Source organism: Musa acuminata, chromosome BXJ3-6, assembly GCF_036884655.1.
Source record: "Musa acuminata AAA Group cultivar baxijiao chromosome BXJ3-6, Cavendish_Baxijiao_AAA, whole genome shotgun sequence".
NCBI classification, from domain to species: domain Eukaryota; kingdom Viridiplantae; phylum Streptophyta; class Magnoliopsida; order Zingiberales; family Musaceae; genus Musa; species Musa acuminata.
In genome coordinates this window covers 38,785,124-38,810,915 of record NC_088354.1, presented here as the reverse complement: position 1 = coordinate 38,810,915, position 25,792 = coordinate 38,785,124, and the positions used below count along the sequence as shown (strand labels likewise).

Genomic DNA, 25,792 nt, shown 5'->3' with positions numbered 1-25,792 from the left:
ACGTTGTTGGATAGTGATGACAAGGATGCACACATGTGAAGGGGGGGTCGTACGTGCTCTGTCATGCATGGGGAATGGAGACACTGCCATGCAATTGGAAGGGTTAGTAGACATGGACACAGCTAAAGCTCGAAGCCAACCTCGAACTCTTTTCAAGGAGGACGGAGTGCTTCCCATGTCACGAGTTGTCAGAGATGTAAAGGAGCCTCTACGGATGTGTTCACGAGAGAGCATGACAGGAAGCCCTCAGTGTGGCTTTTTGACATGCAGTTAACACTGTCATAAATATTAGTAGATTAAGCATCAGTTGCAATTAAGATGGGATTATATATATAAATCGATATCATGTTGAAAGTATGTATAGAGTTCAGTGCAAGTAGAAGATTCAGTATGCAAATCCCGAGACCACAAGAATATTCGAACTGTGTTCATGTTTACTGTCCCTTTTAGGGTTTATGGATGTCCTTCGATGAACTAATGGATGTCTCTCCATGAATGAACCTGTGATGAGACATGCATCTGACTGGAGGTTTGTGTGTTATGGAACACCAATAATTCAGCAATCAAAAGGAACCTCAACAGTGTTGAATGCAGACATTGGAGTTAGGCTTCATCGGTGCAACTCGAATGAGTATATTAGCAGAGATAAATCGGCATCACAAGTCTCATTTGCTCGACCGATTGCCTCCTTGGGAGATGGAGATGGACAGATCTGGGTGGGGGGAGACGAGGCGGAAATGGACAAAAGCTTGTGGCGGTGAAATCTTCCCCGTGAGGGGGATTTGGAGGCATTCGACCACAGCTCATTCCCCCCCCTCTCTCTCTCTCTCTGTCTCTCCTCCCTCAACCCGGCCGCTCCATGCAGCCCCACACCCTGTCTCACGTATTGCCCTCTCACAGACAGCTCCTCCTCGATGCCTTCGCTGCTTTCCATGGCGCCCCGATCACGAGCAGATTCCTCGCCCTTCCTGTATCCGTATAGAATGGCGAGCTCGCAGGGGTCTGCTGTGGATGGCTGCTCATCGTCATGACAATAATAATTTGCTGCCGTTGTCTCACTCGCAGCGGAACACAGTAGCCATTTTATCGTAAGCAACAGTTCTGTGGGGTAATGGGGACGGGAGGGACTCGATGTTGGTGTCATACACCCATGTATGGCAGCATCTGTGAGCCTTCAAATGGGGTATTGATGTTGTTGGTTTCCCGGGAAGAGGATGATCTGTAGGGTTGTAAGATCTGTGGGATTGGATTGTTGATTTGGACACGCTGCTTGGCCGTATAGAATTCATGATCTATCTTATTACTGTAAGGATGCGTCAACTACTACAGTATCGGTTTTGTAGAGGAAGGGCGATTTAGGGAGTTCACTACCTCTTTTTGTCTTATATTTAGAACACGGAGGGCAGTGAGTCTCATGTGCGTGGAACTCCCTCCGTCCTCCTCTCTTCAAGCAGCCCCCGGTCGCCATACCTCTGTGTGTGTGTAGCGAGAGAGAAAGATGGTGTCGAGGGAGCACAACAGAGCCGCTCTGCATGAGAAGCTGCAAGTCCTTCGCTCGCTCACGAACTCTCATGCAGTAATTCTCTCTCTCTCTCTCTCTCTCTCTCTCTCTTCTCATGTAATGATTACTGCGTGTTTCTCTCAGTCTTCGATCTCTTTGTGCCTAGATTGAGTAAGTCCTTGGAACATTCTTATTGTACCATGTCCGATCCCTTATTCCTCCGAAACTTCAAGTATCTTTCCTCGTATTCATTCCCATGTATGATGGCATATCTATCTATACATCTCTCTCTCTCTATCGTCTTTGAATGAGAATAGTGCAACACATGAATCTATCTTATCCACCAATACACCTTTTCCTTATCGGCTGTTATCAACTGTTATATATCAATCTCGAGTTCTCTTTGTTTACTTCAATCACTGCAATCCAGAATGTCAACGTACCCTCAAAAAAGGTGACCAACATCTCCAGCCTCATAGAAATCAAGAAGCGTTCCCGTGGAGTCAAATTGAGTTCCTAGCAAACTTGAATTAGGGTCATTTGTGTGCATGCAATGACAAACTGGTTATCTTCAACGGTGATATGAAGAAGACAATATTCTCTTTGTGTTTGGCAGCTGAGGAAATCCTCAATCATATTAGATGCCTCCAAGTACATCAAAGAGTTGAAGCAGAAGATCCAAAGACTGAATCAAGAGATTGAATCTGCACATAGCACTGTTCACGACAACCCTTTGCCTTCTGTAAGCATGGTTTGCAGTCATCTCGTTTAGTTTGCCCTCAGCCTCATACATACCTCCACAAATACTTCTACAGGTGACTGTTGAGACACTAAAGAAGGGATTCCTGATCAATGTGTTCTCCGAGAAGAGTTGTCCGGGGTTGCTTGTGGCTGTTCTGGAGGCCATCGAGAGCTTGGGGCTCAGTGTGGTGGAAGCCAAGGCATCTTGCACCAATGCCTTTCTTCTTGAATTGTTTGGAAGAGAAGTAAGATAAGCTCTCAAACATCTGTAGCTTTCAAGTTGCTAATACCAAATGATTTGCTGGATTTCATACCATTGTAGTAAGATGCATGCTACTACGTGGAGTTGAATCCCTAAGTGCAACATTCTGGATTGAGATTTGATTCAACTTAATCCTCAACTTTGCAACACATATCCACATATATATATTTATATGCAATTGTGCATGGCATGAATGGCAAGTAAATAGATGCATGTAGATACATTTACGTCACAAAACATTTACCTTTTCGTTTTGGATACGATGTGTATGAATCAGGGTGAAAGCGTGGATGCTCAAGTGGTGAAAGCAGCAGTACTACATGCCGTCGAGAGTTTCCATGGAAGCAGTGAAGCAGCCTGATGAAGACATCATTCTCGTGTAACATTTTGGAATGGGCTCTAAAGATCTTCAATGAATGAGAACATTGTCTGCATCAGAGCTTCAATCCTTCATATAACTATAAATAATATTTTGCTCGAAAGTGAAAAAACATTTATCGTCCGAATATATTTCATATAACGATGCAAATTTATGATGAACAGATTAGCACATTTGATACTAATGAAGCAATTTAAGCCGAATGGACTCATCAAGATTCATGTATTGATGTATTTTTCTCGTAACCACAGCGTTGAAACCAAGTAATCAATGAATAGCTCAAGTAGACATGAGTATACATGATGATGTTACAGCAAATTAATGCAAAACTGGATCAGGTATAAAGGGTCAAAATTTTGGTTACTAAAAAAGGGGGGAAATGATACATATTTCATCATTTAATCAACATTTCATGCTTTTGAGAAACCTTCTTTCCACACATTCCATGCTTTCCTAACTTCGTCCAGTTCTTCATCCGAAATGCTTGTGTATGTTTCCAAGTTATCCACCCACTCCTGCCATGGCGATTTTGATGGATCTAGGAATTTGGAGACCTTGGGCAAGAGAACGGAATAGTAGAATTCATCCACTGCTCCCTGAATTTCTTGAGATTCAGTCATCGTTTGCATCTCGGGTCGAGTTATGTTTCCAGGATGGCCTCTGATAGCGTAGCGGTTACTCCTTAAGATTAGGACTTCAGAAGGAGCAAGTGGCAGAACTATTCGAGAAAATTTGGCCAGTGACATTTCTATGATATCTTTAGGTAGCAATCCACGCTTCACCGCCACTGCAGTTCCAACCATTTTCCGGATCTGTCGATGAAAAAAATTAGTAAGGTGATTTTACATCTAAGATTTGTCCATACAGAGACAGAAGAAGGAAACTGTGCCTTTTTATATGATGTATGTTAGCATCCTACATGGTTGCTCAATTGAGCATGCATGAGCAAATCGAAGCATATTTTCCATTCATAGCTAACTTCCTTAAGTTTGATATATAAGACCCGTTTAGCAACATATATAGTCATATCAAGTCCAAATTACCAAAACTCTTAGGCTAGGTTTCCCTTTTAGCAACATTATAGCTAATGCACGAGACTTTTTCTGGTAGAAGCTGGCAAAAGAAGGTAAACAACAAATCTTCTATACCTATCATAAATAAGTGTGACAAACAACAGTAGAATTGTCATTCATTCAGTTACTAACCTTCCCAAGTTGACCACTATGTTATGACCATCGACAAAAGGTCCAAAATTACGATGAGCATGACAGTAATACAAGTGAGACAGCATACATGAACCATGCAAATGAAAAATAATTTAGTCATAACCTTGCCAACAACTAATCAAGTCTACTCAGCAATAACAGGAAAACATTTTGCCAATTGATTTATAAGAGTAAAAAAGAATAACAGCTGACGACATGCATCCAACAAAATACCGTTTTGCTTTTGTATTTTTTGAGTGGGGTGATGGTCAAGGGTCAACATCCATTGGCTACCCAGAGTCTAGTAGGAAATTAATGTAGAAGATCACTTGGTGATGTGCAGCAGTAAAGAGCATATCCTTACCTGATGCAGCATGAAGGATTCACCACATATTGACAACTCAACATAGTTAATTCCCAATGATGTCTCCAGATTTCCGCAAGAGAAGCCAAAGATTTTTCTGAAGTGGGATGCGTTTAGTCTATCCATTTCATCAGGCTCATGAAGCCATCTTGCACGAACTGGGGAAGGAACTCCAAAATTCTTAATTTGATTTGATTCTTGTTCGGATGATTCATATACTTCTTCATCAGAATCAGTGTTACATGACAAAATGAAATTTTCTTCAGGTTTATCTTTTGCAACATCTTCAACTGGAAAATTTCCAACATCATCACTGTCCTCAACTCCCGAGGCCAATTTGTCCTCGGTCAATCTTGATCGTTTTCTCAAGTCTCTTTTACCAGGAGGTGGTTTCCTATATTTGGAACGAACAGTGTAGTTATGAAAAGGATGTTCTCCCTGCATGGTAAACCACACAAGAAATCAGGTATTGTACCTATTCAAGCTCAAGACTGAAGCATACCAATCTAGATAATAGTCAACATTACAGTGTCAATAGTTCGTAATGCACTAACACACATAAGAATCACTCAATACCAGTGTGCTTACATGCTATGCCTCACTGAAGAAAGCTACGATAGTTATGTCATAAACAAGCATAACACCATTTTTCAAAGTGCGTACTGCACAGTCCTAATGTTCCAACCACTATCCAATTTGACAGAAAACTAAAAGAATTTTTAACATTCTAAATGTAAAAACTGAAAGCCTCAAGGCTTCCCAACTTCAATATGTTATCATATTATTATGCAGTAGAATAACAAAGGTGTTCTTGCCAATAAATTCATTAGGTTATACGTACATATATCCAGGCAATATTGAACAAAATAACACCTCTCATTTTACATGACACATCTCAGGATATCAATAGCTGATTTACGGTCAATAATTATTAGCCAGAACAGATTGATCACTACTTGTCAAGGCAAACTGAAAGACTGAGAATCTTGAGACATTTAGAACTGGGAATCAAGAATATAAACGAGGAGTTTAAAACACAGAAGAGAAGTGTAATAACAAAAGTACACAAAGCAAACATACAATATCGCAAAGAAGCCTGCCCAGCAACAAATACATACCTCAAAACCTTTGAGAATATTGCCAAACTCAGATAGATGTTCAGCAACTTCTGCAGAGCTGCAATCATTTTTTATACCAATAATTTCAGCAGGAAGGAGATACGAGTACATACGGAGAGTGCATTCCCTTCTTGCATCAAAATGCCTAAAAGAGCAACACCCATGAATAACAGGTTCATAAGTAAGCCAAGCAAAAATTTTCACCCTAACCTTCTCACAAGCACAAACATACTTTTGGGAAGGTAAAACACTGAAAACCTTGACATTACTGGGCAAGTTAGAGTTAACATAATTTGCAAGCACAATGCCACTAGGATCCTCCTTCCATGCATGTTCAGGTATTTCCATCTTCAATGAAATCATGGTGGCCAAAGAATGAACCTAATATATCAGAGTGTAGACCAGGTAAGAAATTGAGTATTCTGACATGACCCAGCCTAAACACCCAACCAAGGTAAAACAACTAATGAAGTGACCATCACTAGTGAAAGTCAAGGAGAACTGATGGCATACCTTCATGTCCTAACAAATAAAATAAACAGGATAAACTAATATTATATATTATCATTTCACAGATGAACTATGATTGAAACCATCTCAGTCCCTCAAATAGAGCTGCATTAGGATTATAATGAAACGCTTGTGATTTGCAACAAATATGTGACTGTGATTAAGTGGTGCATCCATTCTACATTTACATAGGTTCATAAGTGCAATCATAGCTCAAACATGATGGCCAAAACTTCAAATATGCTGTTCAAATTGGGTTGTGAACACTTCTACTCCGTAAAAAAGAAATGTGTTTTAAAATTTTTGTGATAACAAAACATACAAATAGCCTTCTAGTCACTGTAACAAGGTCATCCAGCATAAACCAACGAAGAAGTCATGTAAATGTTCACAAGTCTAAAGACAAGTGTCATAATGTTCAAGTATGAACTCGTGAACTTTGAAAAGAAAAACTTATTAATAACAATTAGCTTGGACTTTCAGCATATATACCAAGTCTTTCCTCAAAGACAATGTTTCACATAGAGCTATACAGTCCTAAGTATCAACCCATGTTGGAAATCATACTGCTAAGGTGCAACTGCATATGGAAAAGCTAATAGGGGCAGAGAAAGACTCAAAAGAACTGGAATGACTTTCAATGAAATTTGTTTCATGCATCCATACTCGTAAAGAAATAAAAAAAACTTTGACAGTGGCTGGAAATGCAGTTAAGCTGATAAAAAGAACTAAAAAAAGAGACAAAAGAAATCTCAGAGAAATATCCCATACAAAGTAATATCTCAGTTTTCTTTAACTTAGCTATCATTTTAAGATGCCATGTGATGAGCCTTACTCCTTTGTCAGTTCTGCTACTCCTGGCCCACCCAACTTTGTGCAAGTGTCCAAAATTACTGTCAAGAATTCCCCCTGCCTTATAAATGGCAGACTCCAGCTCAGCTTCAATTGCTACATGGAAAGATTGGAAACATTTGCAAATTCAACTCATTCCAAGTTATTATTCAGTAAACTAAGTAACTAGGCTTACAGAAACAATAGGAACTGCCATAAGACACAAACTTCAGAGTAGGTAATAAAAAAATAATGGATTACTTTCTTATTGTCCAACTAAGCCTATACAGTAACTGAGAAAACTGTCCATGTAGGTGCAGTAGGGTAATAATAAAATAGTCTCATGAAAATGAGCATCTATAGGGGCACAAAAGAAATAATAATAGATTATGACAATGTTTCCGATAATCAATAAATTTGGAGAGAGTAAATTTTCACATATTGAATTGATTTTTCTGGTTTCCTAAATCGAAAATTTCTCAGGACAAGGGTAGGAAGAAGTTTAAGAGCAAGAAAAAAGGAGGGAGAAAGCGAAAGGAGGGAAAAGGGCATGGGGATCAACTAGATGTAACAGCCGCAAACCGTATTTAGTTATGCATGCTGACTCTTGTACAAGAAGTTTAAGAGCAAGAAAAAAGGAGGGAGAAAGCGAAAGGAGGGAAAAGGGCATGGGGATCAACTAGATGTAACAGCCGCAAACCGTATTTAGTTATGCATGCTGACTCTTGTACAAATACATGGGATACGAGAAGTCTTACTCAATGAAACTGAAGTTGCATCAATAAATAGAAACAGACCAAAATCTCTAGTTCCTTGAACATAATAATAATGATGGAAATACATCAACGAGAAGACTATAAATCCAGTAATATTAATTTGTTGAATTAAAAAGAGAATAGCTAAAAACATTATGAGCTCAATACTCTGACCTAACAGTTAAAGTAGAAGTCTAGAAGCAATCTTAGTTAGCCAATTTTCGGTCCTATAATTTACTGATACCATGGAAGTCGCAATGGATTCTTGCCAGGAAAATAACTATAAATGCATTTTTATTTTTACCATGTGAAATAACCATGCAAAAAGGTAGAAAAAAAGGATCAATTAGTGAAAATTATTTAAAACTTCATGGTTTGTGAATGCATCTCACGTCCTATACATGTAAAAGACAATGTTCTTGAACAATTCTACATTGAGTTTTCAATTAGAAAAAGGAGGGAAACAGATAAACAGAAAGTCACCTAGCATACTTGGATGATATGCACCATTTGAATCCTCAGGTTAAGAAGTCAATACATACTACAATAATGGATACACCACAAAGTCAAGGGTGATCATCTTTTGGTTTTACTTACGTGACACAAGTTTAACCCATAATGCAAGTTAACAAATCTCAGTAGGAAACACTGGAACTTTGTAACAGTTCTAACCTTTCTCAGGGACTTTCTGTTGTAGTATGTATTGACTTTGTGGTTATACTTAAGATGAACTTTGTAACAGTTCTAACCTTTCTCAGGGAAATGAAATGCACTTGTATTACATCAATGCACCAACACTATAGGACGATGTTAGACCTAACTTCTGATATTTAACGTAATCATCACCCACAAATTCAAGTTATTCATTCTTCATAAATCCTTAAGGATCTACAATTCGGTTCACATATTTCCTCGCATTGGACGAGAACATCAAATTGGAATTATATAAGCAACGCCAATGAATACACATGGGAGAAAAGAATCGGTCTTCATGGTCTTACTCGATAAAGCATGAGCATCTCGCTGCTTCTGAAGACCTACAAAGGCATGCCCGAACAATCAAGCCTATAATTTACTCGAATAAAACGCAAGAAAAGAAGAAAAAGAAAGGGGGAAAGACAAAAGAACGAAGGCAAATCATGGGTAGGTACCTCTGTAATCGGTGCCGACATACCCGACGCGCATGACCACCTTCTTCTTGCGAAAGGAATCCCACCGCTTCCCTTCGCCTCCGCCGCCTTCATCAGGAGCCGAGGAGCAGAGGACCGTGGAGAATCTAGGGTTAGAGAGGGGGTTTTGGAGGGAGATTGTAGGGCATCGGGAGAGGAGGATGCGGGAGCTATGGTTTGGAATGAGCCAGGGGTAGATGGGTACTCGAAGGGAAGAAGCGGCCGCGGCCGCCGCCGCCGCCATTTCTTTCTTCAACTCGGTTCGAACAACGTGCAAAGGATGGGCGACTGGCCCCGACCTCCGCGACGGGCTTTATAATTTCGATAACTATAAAAAAACATATTTCTAATTTTCTATTAAATAATGAGAAAAAAATAAAAAATATTATTTTTCAACACGATTAATCCAATATAGAAGCTTACAATAAGATTTATATTAAATATAAATATAAATGCTCGATCAAAATGCTCCTAACTTAAAAAATAATATTAAATATAAAAATCAGAGACTTCACACATTATATACTCAAAAGTATTTATAAAGGGACATATTCAATATACGAGACTCCGTAATAAGAGATTGAAGGAGCGTCGATGCGCGTAATTTTATCTTTAAATATTTAAAGAGATTATTTATGAGACTCAAACGCACGTATTCATATTTATAATATTTTAATTAATTAGGATAAATTAAAAATATTATATTTAGTTAAAAAAAATATTTATATTAAGACTTGACAGTGACGTTCGGTCTATTTTGATAGGATTTGATCGAGTAAGATCCATGTGTAAGACTTCGGATCATTAACCATCGATGTAGGAAGATGTAAGGAGAATGCACAAAGGATGAACATTAGACGGCGGCATCGACATGAAGATATGAATCCAGCCGACAAAAAGGGTGAGCACAAATAATACTGACAAAGAAGATGCATTCATAGATTTCGTAGACGCCTCCACAGAAGTCTAACTGTGGGGAAGACAGGACTTGGCCTCTTCTTCTTTCTTTCGTTGACTGCAAGATGGAACATCTCCCCTGTCCCAGCCATGCCAACAGAGGGTGGGGGGAGTTCCTGTAAGGTGGTGTTCATGCCACTGTGGACCAAATCATTGGCCTCACGATATCGCTCCTCTGGGAAGGATCTCGTTAGCTGCAATCTCTTCTTTGTATCGAGGATTTGAAAGCTTCAAGAAACCAATCACTTGGAATGAAGTTTTCCTAAGATTGTTGAACCAAATGCTTCAAATCATGAAATCTAATGGTGTTAGGTGCGACGAAACATTTGTGACTATAAAATGAGGATTACCAATAGGATCAGAATGAGTTGAGACATTTCGATGTGAGCTGGTAGAGGATACACGCAACATGGATACGAAACATTTCCCCTTTCTCTTGCTTGCTGGGTCAAATTAATGGCTAGTTCAAGAACACAACACATCCATTTCAAAGAAGAAATGATACAGAAGCTACCCTAAACTTTGATCCTTTGTTGTCCAGTACATGTCCTGAGGGAGACATTTCTTGAAGGTGTTATCCTTGTTCGACTGTTCATTGTTTATGAGAATGAACAATGCACGACATGTTTGTCTTCGGTGGAATACAAGTCTAAATTCCTTCCGTCTTTCCCAGAGTGAAAAGTTAAGCTGTCTTACAATTCCTTCTCTCCTGCAGATTACTTGGGCTTGTCTGGTTGCATTGACTCACAAGTCTCCAAGAGATGGTGGGAAAGAAAATGGCCGGATGGCCATTCTTGCAGAGAACCCTTTACTCTCTGGACACATCAATGGAGCATCTTCCTCAAGCTGGTTGAATTTAAAGACTGCCAAGCAGATGGTGTGTGGGTGACAAATCCAAGGAGGTTGGAGAAGTGACAAGCTGAAGCTTCTGCTTCAATTGCGGCACTCTTTGTGGTTTGTTTCTTGAGGAAAGCATGGTTCTTTAGCTTGACATTTGAGATCTTAATGTGCTGCTAAAAGGATGAGTTTTTAGCTGGATGTAACTTGAAATGTGTTCTTTGCAGATTAGAATTCTTCATCAGACCAACAAAAAATGCATGAGAAGATGGATCTCTTCCACAGGGAGAGGGACAAACACCAATAAACTTGCATCAAATGTAACCAAGCAAGTCTCAGAACAGAGTAGAAAATATAAAAGAAGAAGAAGAAGAGCAGAGCAGGAAGCTGTTTCTATCTTCATCATTCTTGATGTTGATATATATGATTTTAATGATTCTACCAATGACAGAACCATGGAGTGATATGATTTGACATTGATTCAAGTAGTAGTATGCTCCTCGCCAACAACACTAGGATACAACCAACCCACATGTTCTTCCAAAGCTGGATGGTGAACAAAGCTATTACCATCACATTTGAAACAGCAAGACTCCAATTTATACTGTCACGATTACATGAAACCTAAGTGAAGATGACAGTGGTAGAGAGTAAAGATGATCTAAGATCTAAAGAAAGAGCATGAGCTGTGCTCACTGCTCATACAAACTTTCAAGCCAAGATTATTATTCCAAGGCAAGATGAACACTTCACACCACAGAGTTCACCGCGCGCACATACCGGTGACCGGCGACATCAACCTCTTCATGAGCACCGCGGAGAGGCCGCCCTGTGCCTCGCCCCGAAGCAGAGTGTTGGTGCTCGGGACCCGCCAGTGGACTCCTCATCGTCGTCGCCCGTCCATGAGAAGGACGACCTTGGGCTCAAGGGTCTTCTGCGATGACCGGAGCTGACAGAATTGGCCAGGGACAACGAGGAAGATGACGAGAACGACATGGACGGGGAGGAGGGCGACCTGTGGGGCTTCCCCAAGCCCAGCCTGGGGAGTATGGTGTGGAGGAGACCGGACCTGGCGGATCTCCTGGAGTTCTTGCTCCCGGTGATGTTGCAGTAGTAGTAGGAGGGTGGAGGAGTGAGAGGAGGCAGGTCGGCCACCGATATGGTGTGCTTGGGCGTTCCAGGCTGAGACTCCCACAAGAATGGCACAGCTCCTGAAGCCACCCCGTAGTAGACTCTAAAGGAAGAATTGGCCATGGAGCTCTCCGTGGACAGCAGCCTGGAGTAGACCTTGCCATCTTGCTTGATCTGGAGGCATGGTTTTGGAAGCTCTGAGCTACTCGAGATCATCCTCAGCTATCACAGAGAGAGAGAGAGAGAGAGAGAGAGAGAGATGAATGCTGGGCTTCCTGGTAATTCTGATATGTAGGACAGAATGAACATTAAAGAAAGATCATGTTGAAGAGCATAGCCAATGTGTGTGGGCTGTTGGCCAAAGGTTTCTGACCTTATAAAGGAGCAGTTCTACGTTGCCAAAGGATGAACATTTCAACATGAGCTCACAGTGTGATGATGACAAGGGGGAGGAGTTCAGCTACGGATATATCAATTGACTCGCCATGGATCTGTTTCTTGGTATTAGTTGGAGTGGCAATTGACCTCCAAATCAAATTGGGTGCAGTTCATGGAAGGAATGTGAGAGATAGGAAGCAGTAGTTGTGAATGCACCTGTCACTGCAAGATGTGGCCTTCTATCTGCCTTCCAGTAGCTCATTGGGCTCTCCATGATACCAAAAGGAGTCGTTGGAGGAACAAAAATATAGTGAGCTGAAAAGGATGGGATGAGTAGTGGTTGAAGACAGGATTGCTGTCACACATTCTTGTGCTGCATTCAGTATGCAATCACTATACTTGTTTGTCTTGCACTGCAAAAAATAACCTGAAATATCTTCGTATTCTGCTTCTTCAAGAACACACCAACTTTGATGGATGATTTTGAGACTCGGCATGTGAGTTCTCACCCCAAGTCAAGTAAGAAATGGGACTGAACAAGAAATAACGCAGCAGTTAGTAATTTGTACATCAGATGATGATGACTTCTTCCCTGGGAGGATTAGGTTCAAAAGCCTAAATCAAGATTGGTGGGAGGACGATGGAATCGGCATGAAATGTTCATTAGTTTATGGAAGGATCTGAAACTTGACTAAATGGACAATAAATAGCCCAACCTGACATTTGCAGTCAGAATCCAATTTAGATCACAGAAAGATCTATATTGTGATCTCTCAATCCACTTCATGGATGACCTGTGTGATTCATTGCAGGGTTCTTGCAGAAGAAAGCATCAACGGATAAGATGTTCAAAGATCTCACGAATCTTGAAGCGATTGAACCAGGATTACTAACAGAGATAATTTATTTGTACTTTTCTTTTTGTTGAATTAAGAACAAACCGGTTTAAACCGCGGGTCAGCGGTCTCCGACCCGGTCCACCAACGCCGGCCTCAGCTTCTCGTTCCAGAATCTTCCGACCGCTCCGCTGCACGCCTCCATCTCCACCTCCACCACCGAGGTGTCGCCGGTTAACCGGTAAACCTCCACCTTCAGCATGAAATCTCCGTTTTGCCCCTCGACCACCGTGCCCGACCGCCTCTCCCACTCGTCCCTCACCACTGACAAGCCGTCTGCCTTCCCCACCTGCTCGACCCGGTCTATGATCTTGTCCACCGGCTCGACCGATGCGAATCGCTCTCGCGACGCCGTATCCAGGAAGAGGCCCGAGAGGTCGAGCCCCGGGGAGGAGACGATCATGTCGAAGGCGGTGAGCTCACCGCCAAGCCGGCGGTCGTGCTGCCCGGCGCCGGGGTTGTTGCGGCGGGGCCGCATCATGGCCGCCCACTGGTCGGCGTCAAAGTCCTTGGCGAACCAGGAGTCGCGGAGGATGCCATCAATGGAGATGCGGGTGGCGGGGTTGGGGTCGAGGAGTCGGGCGATGAGGCGGCGGAGAGCGGGTGGCGTCCGGAGGGGGAAGCTGCGGTGGCCTTGGTGGTGGATCTCGCGGTAGAGCGACATGGGGTTGTCGTGGTCCTTGAAGGGGAGGTAGCCGGCGTTGAGCTGGTAGAGGATCACCCCGCACGACCAAATGCCCACCTTCGCCCCGTCGTAATCCTGCCTTGATAGGATCTCCGGCGCCTTGAATCCTCGCGTCCCGCGTTGGCTGCTGAGGAGGTGGTCACCGTTACCGCCTTCTGAAGAAGAGCGGCCAAGGGCGGCCAACCCGAAGTCGGAGACCATGAGGTTGCCGGTGTCGTCGAGAAGGAGGTTATCGGGCTTGAGGTCCCGGTGAAAGACGCCGCGAGAGTGGCAGTAGGCGACGGCCAAAAGGAGCTGACGAAAGATCCGGCGGCAGAGCTCCTCCGAAAAGTGGCCGCGGGAGTTCAAGCGGGAGGAGAGATCCCCGCCCCGCGCGAACTCGAGGACGAGGTACACCTTGGACCGGGAGGCGAGGACCTCGTGGAGGCAGATGATGTGGCGGTGGCGGAGGCGTCGAAGAGCAAAGATCTCACGGAGGAGCTCACTCTGTTTTCACGTCGTCTTCTCCGTATCTCTCTGTCCCCCCTCCGCAGGCTGTCCAGTTAAAAATGTCTTTCTCAGGGCGACGGGTCGCTTTCTTCTTCCCGAGGACCCATCCTGAACTGCCCTCCCCTGTTTCGGTATGACGTACGCCTGGCTTTTTCTGGACCTTTTGGCCGTGATCTCCTTCGGTCCGGTAGAGACGACGGCAACTGTTTGATGGCCGCATCGATCGCCTCTCGTCAATTCCACGGAGAGCTGAGGAGGAAGCAACCAGGAAAAGATGTTAGGTACTCGGTCCGCGAATCGATGACGGTGAGGAAGGAGGTCAAAGCTAAGCGAGGCGTCCGTGTTCCTCTCATGTTCCTTTGCGAGTGAGATGTTAGTGACGCAGAAGAATGCATAGAATGTTGTTTGCTTTCACGTCGGAAAACGACGCCTTCTTCTGCTTGCATATTCTCCTGATATCTCAGCATCCCTCCTTATCAAACATGACGGACTTCAGTGGCAGTGCGCCGCCTGCCAAGGTCATATTCGGCAAGTACGAGCTGGGCCGCCTCTTCGGCCGCGGCGCCTCCGCAAAGGTCTACCACGCCCGCCACGTCTCCTCTGGCCACGGCGTCGCCATCAAGGTCTTTGCCAACCCTCGCCACCACGCAGACGGCGGCTCATTCATCCGCGAGATCTTAGCCCTCCGCCGGCTCCGGCACCCCTACATCGTCCGCGTCCACGAGCTGCTCGCCTCCCGCTCCAAAGTGTACCTCGTCCTCGAGCTCGCCAAGGGCGGCGAGCTCTTTTCCCGTGTCGAGGACCGCGGCCGCCTTCCGGAGGACCTCTGCCGCCGAATCTTCCGCCAGCTCATCTCCGCCGTCACCTACTGCCATTCCCTAGGCGTCTTCCACCGGGACCTTAAGCCGGAGAACCTACTCCTCGACGACGCCGGTGACCTCAAGGTCTCCGACTTCGGGCTCGCCGCCCTTGGCCGCACCTCTTCCGAGGGCAACGACGGTAACCACCCCCTCCACACCCAATGCGGTACGCCAGCGTCCGTGGCGCCGGAAATCCTATCGAGGAAGAAGACGGGAAGGTACGACGGGGCGAAGGCGGACACATGGTCGTGCGGGGTGACGAGGGCAATAATGACGATGGGACGTGCATTGACACCAGCTCTTCCAAAATAATGATCCATGTCTCGGTTTGACTTACGTGCAAGCCCGGTGATAAGAGCAATAATGGTGATGGGATGCGGGTTAACGTCAGCTGCGTCCGGATGACGCCTCGTGCCTCGATTGACCTGATAGCACCTGGTCAAACCTGATCGAAACGTCAATCGAGGCACATTAATATCCTGCGCGAGCCCAATCCTTCACGCCACGCCAACACTGGTGTCAGACGTTACCAGGAATACGATCCTGCTCCCTACAAGCGGACACATCAGGCAACGATAACCTTTCCTATAAATACCTTCGCTCTAAGGAAGGAGCAGGGGGGAGAACAAAGACAAAAACCGTCTGTGACTATCAACTAATTTGATCGTCGGAGGGGTCGGGTTGAGCTTCCCGACTCGACCTGTGTGCAAGGACGAAAACGGAGTGCCTCCCACTACATGCCTAGGCAAGGAGTTCCCTTCCAGAGGAAACGGTTGTCTCGTCGCGATCGGACCACCGCAATCGATCACCTCAGTAGTCTCAAGAGTCGCTCAGCAAGATCCCCGATCATTCGGACCCGAACCCAACCGTGTTTCCCACAACACGAGGTGATCCTCTTCGTGCTCAACGCCGGTTACCTCCCCTTTAACGACCCCAATCTCTCGTCCCTCTACCGCAAAATCTACCGCGACCACCACCGTTGTCCCAGGTGGACCTCGCCCGCTCTCAGGCGCCTCATCGCTCGCCTTCTCGACCCCAATCCCGCCACCCACATCTCTATCGATGGCATCCGCCTAAGACCCCTGGTTCGCTAGAGGCCTCGACGCGGACCAATGGGCGACCACAACGTGGCCCCGCGATGATGGCTCCGTGGTTAGGCACCACCATAGCCGGCGTGGCAGGGAGATGAACGCCTTCGACCTCATCTCCTTCTCCTCGGGGCTCGATCTCTCGGGCTTCTTCGTGGATACGTCGTCGGACCGAGAGCGATTCGCATCGGCCGAGCCGACAAACGAGATCATGGACCGAGTCAAGCAGGTGGGAAAGGGGGAGGGCTTGGTGGTGAAGAGGGAGAGCGAGAAGGGACTGGGCGCGGTGGTCGAGGGGCAAAACGGGGAGTTCATTCTGAGGGTGGAGATTTACCGGTTGACTGACGGCGTGGCGGTGGTCGAGGTGGAGAAGGGCATTGGAGCCGCCGGAAGATTGTGGAAGGAGAAGCTGAGGCCCGCCAACCTCGGCTTGTGAGGTTTACGCGGCAGTCAGCTACGTAATATCATACGCATGTAAACACTTGTAGTGCTTCTTTCCTCAAGCTAATGAACAGCAAAATGAATTCTGCTCCATTAATGTTTTAGGATCAAGACGTCTAAGATTTGCAAGACTCCCAAAATGTTACGCTTGAATACAGAAAAGTGTACAGTTGAAAACCATTGCGTTGTATGCAAGAGGTTTAATGCACTGACCAGGTTACCCCCATGTCACTGGAGCCTCTCCTTCCTAAGCCTTTCCAGTTCCTTTATCATCTGCCAGTGCTCCAAGGTGAGACACTTCTCACCGAAGCTTGCAGACATCAGTTCAGCCATTGTTAGCCATCTGCAAACGACACCGAAGAATTGAGATGAATGGAGATCATAGAGTTTGGTCGATAGAGCAACAATTAATTCAAACCTGGTCAGGCCAGAGCAGCCCAAGCTTCGATCTTCCTGCATGGCTGCAACCATTTCATCTTGTAGTATCTACAATTTTTTTTGTTGAAATGCAATTAATAACACTCGAGTGTCGTTTCATTGTCATCTTCTAGAATGAAAAGTAACTTTGATAGAATAAAATCCGGGGTTGGATAACCATACTTGACTCGTTTCAGGTTCACTGGAGTGCTGGAGAGACCTCATGGTGGCCAAGTACCATCTCCAAGCTTGAAGTTTCTCACCAGTTGCATTTACTGAAGCAACAGATTTTGGACAAAAAGGTAACACCAAATCTGCGGGAAGGATATTAGATTTACCCTCTGAGATGATAAGTAATTGGACATCAGCAGCCATCTCCAAGTTGTAGTATTCAAAGTCGTATTCAACCTGCATCGTCATCAACTTACAAGTCTCATCTTGCAAACAAAATGGATCAATTTTCAGTTAAAATGCAATTAAGCAACAAAATTTGGTAATTTTGGAAGTTCATCTGAACACTAAGTTCTACTTCAAAGAACAGTAAAGGGATGAGCACCAAGATTCCGTGGGCTTATTATTGAAGTCGGCTATCTTAATAAGTCAGAACTCACCTTTTGCCACTCCAACAAATGCTTAAGTAACCTAGCATTCTCAACACCATTCGAGTTGAGGGCTCCATTCTGCATTCGAGTCTCATCTATTGTCAGGTGAGTACCTTGTGCCAACTGCAGCACTCCAGCCACCAGTCTGAGACATACAACAATGTGATGATTATCAATAAGGATTTAGACAAAAATGACCTCAGTCTGAAAAGCATACAGAAGCTAGACTAGGGAGAAACATCAGTTATCAGCTACAAGTAGGGTTTTGTGCTGATCAGGAACTACAAGTAAGCACAACAATTGCACTATTGTCACTCTCACAATGTGCTAATATTAAGAACAAAAAATGAGATTCTGCTGGCTTCTGTACATTCTCAAGCAATATCATGAAGGTCTCACCAGGAATCTCCTACCTTCCTGTCTTGTTGTCTTTTCTAGGTTGAAGTGTCGCATTGTTCAGGTACTCTATTGTGAGAGGAATAGCATGTGTGAAAGGCAAGAGTTCCTCAACTGCATTAGTGAGCTGGCAGCCAAATATTGATGCACTTTCTCTGGTAAAACCAGTGAGGTTTAGTGACAACTTGCCCACTGTAATCACATCAACCTGAGCTCGGATCTGCTCAGGAGGTTATCAAATAAGCCCCATGTCAAAAGACCAACCCAATATTGAATTACTAAGGTGTAAGTTTACAAAATTTTTGGTAAATAGAACTTAAGTATCATTAGGAAAAAGAAAGGGCGCATGGAGAATATACCCTCGAAAGAAGATGCAATAATAGATATTGTGCTGCCACTTCATCATTGCCAAGAACAGCACTAAGATGCAAAAGTAAAGATTCTCGAATTTTTCTGATCATATTAGGTAAAGGCTGCACAAAAAAAATCCATGTCAACATTATCAGTCTTGAAAGTTTAAAAAAAATGTTAATAAAATATAAGACAGTGGATACTTTTTTTTGCTGCAAGATTATATCCATGTAAGCAATGTAATAGTAGCAATTTTACCTCAATGACAGGTGAATTGGGAAGAAAATCTTGAATAACCAACTTCCGACATATTAAACAATGAAGACGTGGTACCTGAATGGAGTAGAGCTTAACAGGTCAATTTGTTGAGGGGAAAAAGAAGAGGAACATCTACATCAGCCTTAAAGAAGAAATAGCTAGCGGTCACTTAAATGAAATCTTACTTATCACGCAGATTACTGAAATGCAACAGGGGGATTCAGATTTGACAAATAGTGGAACTTAAATGGACATGACAACTTGGTAAAGATTTCCTGTAGTTTGGCCAAACCATTGCATAATAATAATGGACAAATAAAAGATTTCCTGATTACTTGGAAGGATTTTCTGATAAGAGTGGCCACTCTGCAAATAAGTACATAATATATTGACAGATTCTACTTTTGACTCTAGTCCAGATCAAAAGCTCATCTAATTAAGAAATCTAAGCAACAGTACAACATCAGCAAAATCAGCCATGTGGTTAGAACAAATTACAGCTGCAAACATCTGGATCATATATTTTAATAATCCCAATACAGCTCACATCAATTAATTCTAATTAAACCAAAGGACATTGCAGCCTTGCCATTGCACTAGATGTTGGATAGAAAATGAAATCAGAAGGATGTTCCAGTTAGGATGGGAAACAAAAGCATTTCTTCTCCCACAAATTACAGTCAGTTATCTATAACTTCAGATACTCTATCGCTAGCCAAACCAAATGAAGACAACTCATATCAACTAGTTAGATAAGCAATGTACAAAGTAAACATAATAAGTTGACTAACCTTACTGGGAGGTAAATGAGCCATTGGGTCCTCAAATAGGTCGTACATTAGATCATCAGAATTATCCTTATGACCAGCAAGCTCCGGATCAAATGTGTAAATACCAATAAACTCAAAGACATCATTCAACTTTAAATGACTTTCTGGCATGTCATAGATCTGTAAATATTCAATTGCCACTGAGACTGTCAAGTAACATGCGGTATATCCTGAAGGCATTAGCTAAAAAAATTAAACAAGAAAACTACAGAAGATTTACCTTCACTAAGCATGAAAGACAACTTGAATCACCATTTTTGAGCAATAAGTCACCACCATGTTTCACCAAGTCCTCTGATGAACCAGAGGACTGACATGTAGACTCATCTTCCTTCTGCAGAAGAGAAGAAAGTTATCCATTTTAAAGAAGTAGCAATGATTTGATGTAGTTCATGCCAAACTCAGAAAAAAAACAGATCCATCAGTTAATAATAGAAAAGGAAACTATGATTTTCATATCAAAAATTAAAAATGTTAATGAACTTCTATAAATGTCGTAATATTCAAATTCAACTGCATAACCATTCACATCAACAACCCACATTCCTAGTTATGCAAGAATTTCAAAATAAGCAACCAAAATGTGACAACGTAATTACAAGAAAGGATCTCATATGCTTGAAAGCCAAGGTTGCCTAAGATTGTAGGATAGCATAACAGATACTCAAGGTGTATAGTTCCTATTTAGCCAAAATAAATGCTGACGATGCACCCTGATCCTTCAACCTAGATATACTGAATCTTGGAGAATCCACTATAATGACTGCCTCATACATTTTCCAAGCATGATACAAAGCTAGGTTAGAAGACCTGATTGTTGGAGCATGCCCATTTGGTTTATTATAATGACATTAAATTTTCCATGGAAAGACATGAGTATATCTTCTGATGCAATAGCCTTTTTGAATCAGTTCAAGAGGCAGTTATTTATAGTCAAATGGAGTGGAGTGAAGTAATCAAATGCAGGTCAAACCAATATGTACCTATTAATATTCACCAGTTTGAATAAGGACCAGCCACGAACCATATAGATCAATGTCATTTTTTTTTTTGCTATCTTAGGGTCATACTAAGTGGTACGGGTTAATACAACACCTAATATACCAGCATCACACTAATCAAACCAATTGTTGAAACTAGTATTTGACCTAGTTTTTAATCCTTAAGTGGTACTATGGACAACCGAACATAAAATATGTCAATTAAAAAAAAGTCAACATATCATAGTAGTGGTTTATGTTTCAACACAAAACCCTCCTTGACGCAGTTCTCAACAAAAATGTGCATGTCAAGTCAAACCACTAAGCATCAACAAATGTACTTATTAAGCTATCATTGGCCAAGGAAAATAAATGTCATTTCATTTGTTCAAAATTTCCTGACCATATTTCTGAAATAATCTTAAAGTTAACCTGCTTCTTCATGTTTGAAGAACCCTCATCCCCATTATATGATACCTGTAAAGAATAATGCTTCATGAGATCAATATAGGGCGGCTACTAATTAATATATTAAGGGGGATATGGCACAAAGACATAAAGAATCACATTTAAGTCCATATCATCTTCTGTGTTCCTTCCACGTTTTACTCCATGTTGGGATGCAGAGCTTGACATGTTTCTTTCACCTGGAGAGGGGGAAGGCTCCATTGTCCATGAATTCTGTCCTGGAACCTGGAAACCAGATGCAAAAACTTGTAACTGATGGGAAATTTGCAAGATCAGTACGAGATGCATTGTATTGCATGGAATTTCACAGCATTTTCCCTTTCAATTTCCTCTTTTCCCATCACATGTTTCCCATCAAGTTAATTATCTTCCCACCTTTCTTCTCAAAAACACGCTACAAGCACTAGGACGAGTTCTGTATCACACAGATGATCAGTTCCACTCTAAAGATAGAAGCACAATACCCAAAAAAGAACAATACCAGATTATTCGGCAAGTATTATTTCTCACTACACATACATGATGGCGGGTCGATAGAAACCATTCTCATGAAATTAATACAAATGATCACGGAAACTCACCGGAACACAGTAAAAAAGATGTCTTTCCCAGAGCTGTGTTTCAAATGCAGGTGGCATAGGAGAAGGAGCCACGTCAGTGAACTTATTTGTCCGCCAAGTGGATACATCCTTTTATCAGAAATCAAGAATTGACTTAGATCAACACAACAGCTAAGAGCATTAAAAAAACAGATGCAAGAAGGAAAAGCGATGCGAAGCTAGAACCTTGTAAGCACCGACATACAATTCATTGCCGAGCATATCTTGCAACATTCCCCTGAAGCGAACCAGAGTGTTGGGTTGGACCCATCGTATCGTCGATGCATCGAGAATGGGAACCTGATGATTTAGGGTCAAAGAATTGCTTGTCGTATAAGAAAACTCGTATTTGCATCACTGAGCTCGAAAAATTAGAATTTTCACTGCCTACAGAAAGAAATCTAGGGTTTGCGTTAGTTGCTGAAGAACAAGAATCAAGGGCTTTCCAGGTTTGGACAATAAAACGCGCTGGACTTCGAAAGAAGAAAGAGGAAGAACGATTTCAGAAAAAACGCCTAAAAACCGAATCTGATGAAGGGGGACGCCGCCAATGACTGAAACGCCGAAAATTTAGGGTTTTGCTTCCTCTTGTCATGGGGTTCAAAGGCATAGGACTAAAGAGTCGCAGCAAAACCTGGAATTAGGTTTCAACAAGCCCTCTTCCACAGACTTACCTGGGAAAGGCCGCCCTGCTCGAAGAGGAAGTCGCGGAAGAGGTCAACGGCGCCCCAGTCCTTGCCTCTGAAGGCCGCCGCCAGATCGGCGTCGGGCGGAGACGACGCCACCGCCTTCTCGAACGCCAGGCGCACGGCCCCAAGCGGGTTCGCGAGGAAATCGTACGCCAGTCCCACCATCTCTCTCTCTCTCTCTCTCTCTCTCTCTCTGGGGCGGAGCAAATGGGAACCGATGGGAATTAAAGTAGCCATCGTTTCCCGCCATAGCGACAACTATTCCCGCCCAAAGAAGCCCGTACGACGTGGCAACCTCAGATATCTTCCCGCCGGACACCATTCGGTCGGTTCATAGGGCGAGGGTGGGGGCCTTCGGCACGCGCAATGCACGTGGAGTGCACCGCATCGATATGTGACCCGGTGCGATGCAATGTGACGCGTACATTAGATTGGGCGCGCATCGTTGGGATCATATCCAGCCTCGTTCGTGTCAAAACACATACCAATTCCAGATTATATCCTTTTTTATTTTTAATTCAAAATATAAAATAAATATTTCCTAAACACTGCACTTATATATATATATATATATATATATACATACATCTTGTCATAGATAGTGGAAGCTCGAACCGTAATGGTAGCAGACATCCATAGGACGTGTGAGCGTGCGTGCATTCACGTCCTGTTTCATGATAAGAGTATAGTAAGTGAGGAACCCAATTGTGCACGCTGCTCTCTCCCGTGTCCGCGCAAGGAAGACATGGGAGCGTCGTCGCCGGGGCTCCTCCGCTGTCGCCTTCTCTCCGGGCATGTGGATGCGGCCTGGGATCGGATGGACGCCGTCATGGCATGAAGAGATGGGCGCCGCACTTGCACCGCCAGGCCACGGGGTAGTACTCGAAGGTGGTGGGCGCCCCCGGGGGGACGGCCACCTGCACCGGCAGGCACGGGGTGCAGTTGCCGCACTTGGACGTGCACCGCGGAGGACGCGACCCCCGCCCCATTAGATTCCTGCGTCCTCCCTCCGCCACCGACGGCTCGCGTGCTCGCCGGGGACCCTGCAAGATACGGTGGCTCCGAGAACGAGTCGGTACGATCAGCATGCTTACGTGCGCTTGATGGTAGCGAGTGAGCTCGCGTCCATCCCGCGCATTTTAGTGGAAAAAGAGCGTATTTTTATATATTGCGCCGGAGGCCCGAGCTTGCCGCAGTCGCACCAACGGCGCATCGTAGCAACATTATTTACCCAGGAGAACAAGGAAAATTCTTTAATTACAGGAGAAGATTTGCATGACGAAGAAGAGAGAGAGAGAGCACCTGCACAAAGGATTTCATTGTCGCGCTTCTAATCTCTGCAACTGAGAAATAAAAAAGGTAAAAGTGATACACAACCATCCATAGATCTAATACTGTTTTACGTAACACAGGATAAAGATGAACACTGAATGAAGTATCAGCTAGATGAGCGTGGAACCTGAGAAGTGGATTCTGCTCACCTGAACAAGCTTTCCAACTGCTTGTTTCCAAGAGAATAGCGAAGGCGACGAAGAAGACGAAGCACAAAGAGACACAGCTCAGGAGAGCCACCTTCCTGGTCCAACTCCTCATTTCCACACCTCTTCGTCCGCGAAGAAGCAGCAGCAAAAACAGAGTGCTGCAGACCTCAAATCACTTCTGAGCACTCACTTTGTCTGTCTCGCCTGCCGCATGCGTTCTTTGATGCCAAAACGAAGGAACACCTGCGTCACTCTCCTCCTTCCTGCTGTCTTTATGCCCGAAAGCTGCGAACTCGATCTCCAACTTTGGATTGGACCACACTCGGCAGCAAAAGGTCGAGCATCCACTACCGGAGTGAAAGGAAAACAAGGCAATGAGTTGCTGGTTTGGGTCCAATTCGGAAGTGCATGGTGGATGATGGGACTCTTGGAGATCAAGCTTGTGGAACGATACTTCACTACAGATGTCTCAGTCCAATGGGATGGATTCGGAACCAGTCTTGCTGGGTCTACAAGCGCTCTATTCTGCTGATGATGCTCTGCTGCACCCATTTGACAGCCATATGCATATGCCCGATGCCATTTGATAGGAACTCGGAGTGCAAGTGGGTACCATCCTTGGACATTGACACCTAAGTAGACTGCCTTAAACTGCTGCTAATGAATTCCACTCGATCCAGCCAGTTGTAGCTTCTGAAACCTATGCCTAGATGCTGCAATTAGTCTTGAGGCTTTAAGCTTTTCATGCCCCCAATTGCAGCTACGATGGACATCCACAGAGCTTTCACTGCTTGCAAGAACTCCAACACACTAGGATGGAGATGCACAATTGCTTCATCATATGTCAATGTTATGCAATTAATGGGTTCAGCTATAGCTTAGTCGATCAAGACTTTGACAGCTTATCCTAACATCTTAAGCTCGAATCTCATCTTTATCATTTACCCTTTGCAAAAGGATTAATGGGTTCGAACGAGACAGTATTGGTTAGATTTCACATTCTGTTTATTGTTATTGTACTTTGCTTTGGTTGGATTTCACTCTCCTGCAGTTATTGTGCACTGTAATCTCTAAAGATTAAACTGTATAGGTGTAATGATGATGATAATGACAGTGGTATTGTGGGATAACCACTAGCAATAATCTCTTTGATATTAATCCTGGTTGAATTTTACGATCAAAACCATGCGAAGAGTCAAACGAGAGAAGATTCCAAGTGCTTCTCTGACCTCTCTACATTTGCCAACACATCCATCTTTCTCTTCCTAATCCTACTCCTTCGCGATAAATCGCCTTTGCGCACGCCATTAAGCCTTCTTTGTGTCTTCCGCCATGGTAGTTCAAGACAAAGCTATCACCTTTCTTCTTCTGCTGCTGGTTCTCGTCCAACGATACTGCACCGCCGCTAGGCCTGTCGACGGGATCACCACCTCCGGGGAGGTCCCGGAATCAAGCTTCGTCGTTCGGTCACTGCAGAGACTTGGGGCCGAGAAGCCATGCGGCCTGACGAAGGCTGCCACCGCCCGTTCGAGATCCAAGAGGAAGCTCCCGGTGTCGGCGTCGGCGCCTCTCTTCTTCACCATGCTTCCCGGAAAACCCGTGCCGCCGTCGGCCCCAGGTGGAGGATCCAATTGAAACCATCATTAGATGGAAGGAAGCAGAATCCGAGGGACTGGATTTATGATCGATAATCTCACTATATGTAGCCGTGTAAGTTTTTATCTTTCTCTCCGAAAGGATAAATGATGAAGACGAGATCGAAATATGAAACTTTACGATAAACTTAGAATATGATGGGATATCTTCTTCTTCTTCCGCATGAGAGTGATGGATGTTAATAAGGTATATTTTGGGTCCATGTCGTGTCACGACCGATGCCACGTAGCGCTGCAGCCGGGTAAGCAAGAGGAGCACTCCCACGTGTCGAGCCAGAGATCGTATCAAGGCGTGGCTCAATACGTCCCGTCCCGGAAAGCTCGGGACAGCGCCGCATGGCGCCGATCCGGAGCAGCGACCGCACAAAGGTACCGCTTCATCTCCCGGGGATCGGTCGCTATGCCCACGTACGATCGACTCTCATATGGTAGCATAAAAGCACCTGGCCGAGACCCTGCCAAGGGGGAA

The 25,792-nt window shown here is 44.1% G+C and overlaps 6 protein-coding genes and 1 pseudogene across 8 annotated transcripts; 2 read left to right on the top strand and 5 right to left on the bottom strand.

Annotated features, from left to right (window-relative positions):
• The first annotated feature begins 1,436 nt into the window (after positions 1-1,436).
• On the top strand, positions 1,437-2,935 carry LOC103989680 (transcription factor SCREAM2-like). The gene is made up of 4 exons (XM_018826917.2): positions 1,437-1,576; positions 2,118-2,243; positions 2,317-2,487; positions 2,782-2,935. The coding sequence occupies exons 1-4, from the start codon at positions 1,499-1,501 to the stop codon at positions 2,863-2,865; spliced, it is 459 nt and encodes a 152-aa protein (XP_018682462.1). The 5' UTR covers positions 1,437-1,498; the 3' UTR covers positions 2,866-2,935.
• A 140-nt stretch (positions 2,936-3,075) lies between these two features.
• On the bottom strand, positions 3,076-9,118 carry LOC135641678 (putative tRNA pseudouridine synthase). Of its 2 annotated transcripts, XM_065157292.1 has the most exons (7): positions 8,818-9,118; positions 8,668-8,703; positions 6,916-7,028; positions 5,803-5,951; positions 5,571-5,715; positions 4,453-4,890; positions 3,076-3,695 (listed from the first exon to the last, which is right to left on the bottom strand). In XM_065157292.1, exons 1-7 carry the CDS (start codon positions 9,077-9,079, stop codon positions 3,294-3,296), a joined length of 1,545 nt encoding a protein of 514 aa, XP_065013364.1. In that variant the 5' UTR covers positions 9,080-9,118; the 3' UTR covers positions 3,076-3,293. The 2 variants fall into 2 exon arrangements, with proteins under 2 accessions (XP_065013364.1, XP_065013366.1); XM_065157294.1 differs by lacking the exon at positions 8,668-8,703.
• A 2,315-nt stretch (positions 9,119-11,433) lies between these two features.
• Positions 11,434-11,976, bottom strand: LOC135641470 (uncharacterized). The gene has a single exon (XM_065156832.1). It carries the CDS (start codon positions 11,974-11,976, stop codon positions 11,434-11,436), a length of 543 nt encoding a protein of 180 aa, XP_065012904.1.
• A 1,119-nt stretch (positions 11,977-13,095) lies between these two features.
• On the bottom strand, positions 13,096-14,428 carry LOC135641469 (CBL-interacting serine/threonine-protein kinase 14-like). The gene is made up of 2 exons (XM_065156831.1): positions 14,351-14,428; positions 13,096-14,205 (listed from the first exon to the last, which is right to left on the bottom strand). The coding sequence occupies exons 1-2, from the start codon at positions 14,426-14,428 to the stop codon at positions 13,096-13,098; spliced, it is 1,188 nt and encodes a 395-aa protein (XP_065012903.1).
• LOC103989678 (mini-chromosome maintenance complex-binding protein) lies at positions 14,319-22,377 on the bottom strand. Of its 2 annotated transcripts, XM_065157291.1 has the most exons (15): positions 22,173-22,377; positions 21,685-21,798; positions 21,481-21,588; positions 20,999-21,124; positions 20,864-20,908; positions 19,672-19,785; positions 19,413-19,571; positions 18,622-18,696; positions 18,372-18,485; positions 18,030-18,232; positions 17,626-17,761; positions 17,198-17,422; positions 17,016-17,083; positions 16,811-16,940; positions 14,319-14,457 (listed from the first exon to the last, which is right to left on the bottom strand). In XM_065157291.1, exons 1-14 carry the CDS (start codon positions 22,350-22,352, stop codon positions 16,826-16,828), a joined length of 1,782 nt encoding a protein of 593 aa, XP_065013363.1. In that variant the 5' UTR covers positions 22,353-22,377; the 3' UTR covers positions 14,319-14,457; positions 16,811-16,825. The 2 variants fall into 2 exon arrangements, with proteins under 2 accessions (XP_065013363.1, XP_009406879.2); XM_009408604.3 differs by lacking the exon at positions 14,319-14,457 and having other exon boundaries at positions 16,691-16,940.
• LOC135641679 (CBL-interacting protein kinase 29-like) lies at positions 14,465-16,719 on the top strand (annotated as a pseudogene).
• Positions 22,378-22,803: 426 nt separating the features above from the next.
• Positions 22,804-24,325, bottom strand: LOC103989896 (EPIDERMAL PATTERNING FACTOR-like protein 6). Its single transcript, XM_065157445.1, has 3 exons — positions 23,669-24,325; positions 23,490-23,530; positions 22,804-23,230 (listed from the first exon to the last, which is right to left on the bottom strand). The coding sequence occupies exons 1-3, from the start codon at positions 23,778-23,780 to the stop codon at positions 23,015-23,017; spliced, it is 369 nt and encodes a 122-aa protein (XP_065013517.1). The 5' UTR covers positions 23,781-24,325; the 3' UTR covers positions 22,804-23,014.
• Positions 24,326-25,792: the final 1,467 nt, after the last annotated feature.

Coding starts and splice junctions, on each gene's coding strand:
- LOC103989680 (XM_018826917.2), top strand. CDS start 1,499: ATGGTGTCGAGGGAGCACAACAGAGCCGCTCTGCATGAGAAGCTGCAA. Junction 1,577..2,117: donor CGCTCACGAACTCTCATGCA/GTAATTCTCTCT, acceptor TGTGTTTGGCAG/CTGAGGAAATCCTCAATCAT. Junction 2,244..2,316: donor ACGACAACCCTTTGCCTTCT/GTAAGCATGGTT, acceptor ATACTTCTACAG/GTGACTGTTGAGACACTAAA.
- LOC135641678 (XM_065157292.1), bottom strand. CDS start 9,079: ATGGCGGCGGCGGCGGCCGCGGCCGCTTCTTCCCTTCGAGTACCCATC. Junction 5,952..6,915: donor GTAGCAGAACTGACAAAGGA/GTAAGGCTCATC, acceptor CTGATATATTAG/GTTCATTCTTTGGCCACCAT. Junction 5,716..5,802: donor AGTGTTTTACCTTCCCAAAA/GTATGTTTGTGC, acceptor TTGCTCTTTTAG/GCATTTTGATGCAAGAAGGG.
- LOC135641470 (XM_065156832.1), bottom strand. CDS start 11,976: ATGATCTCGAGTAGCTCAGAGCTTCCAAAACCATGCCTCCAGATCAAG.
- LOC135641469 (XM_065156831.1), bottom strand. CDS start 14,428: ATGCGGCCATCAAACAGTTGCCGTCGTCTCTACCGGACCGAAGGAGAT. Junction 14,206..14,350: donor AGGTCCAGAAAAAGCCAGGC/GTACGTCATACC, acceptor ACGTGAAAACAG/AGTGAGCTCCTCCGTGAGAT.
- LOC103989678 (XM_065157291.1), bottom strand. CDS start 22,352: ATGGTGGGACTGGCGTACGATTTCCTCGCGAACCCGCTTGGGGCCGTG. Junction 17,423..17,625: donor ATTTGTTGGAGTGGCAAAAG/GTGAGTTCTGAC, acceptor ATGACGATGCAG/GTTGAATACGACTTTGAATA. Junction 17,084..17,197: donor GTGAACCTGAAACGAGTCAA/GTATGGTTATCC, acceptor AAAAAATTGTAG/ATACTACAAGATGAAATGGT.
- LOC103989896 (XM_065157445.1), bottom strand. CDS start 23,780: ATGAGGAGTTGGACCAGGAAGGTGGCTCTCCTGAGCTGTGTCTCTTTG. Junction 23,531..23,668: donor CAGTTGGAAAGCTTGTTCAG/GTGAGCAGAATC, acceptor TTTATTTCTCAG/TTGCAGAGATTAGAAGCGCG. Junction 23,231..23,489: donor CAATGAAATCCTTTGTGCAG/GTGCTCTCTCTC, acceptor CGTATCTTGCAG/GGTCCCCGGCGAGCACGCGA.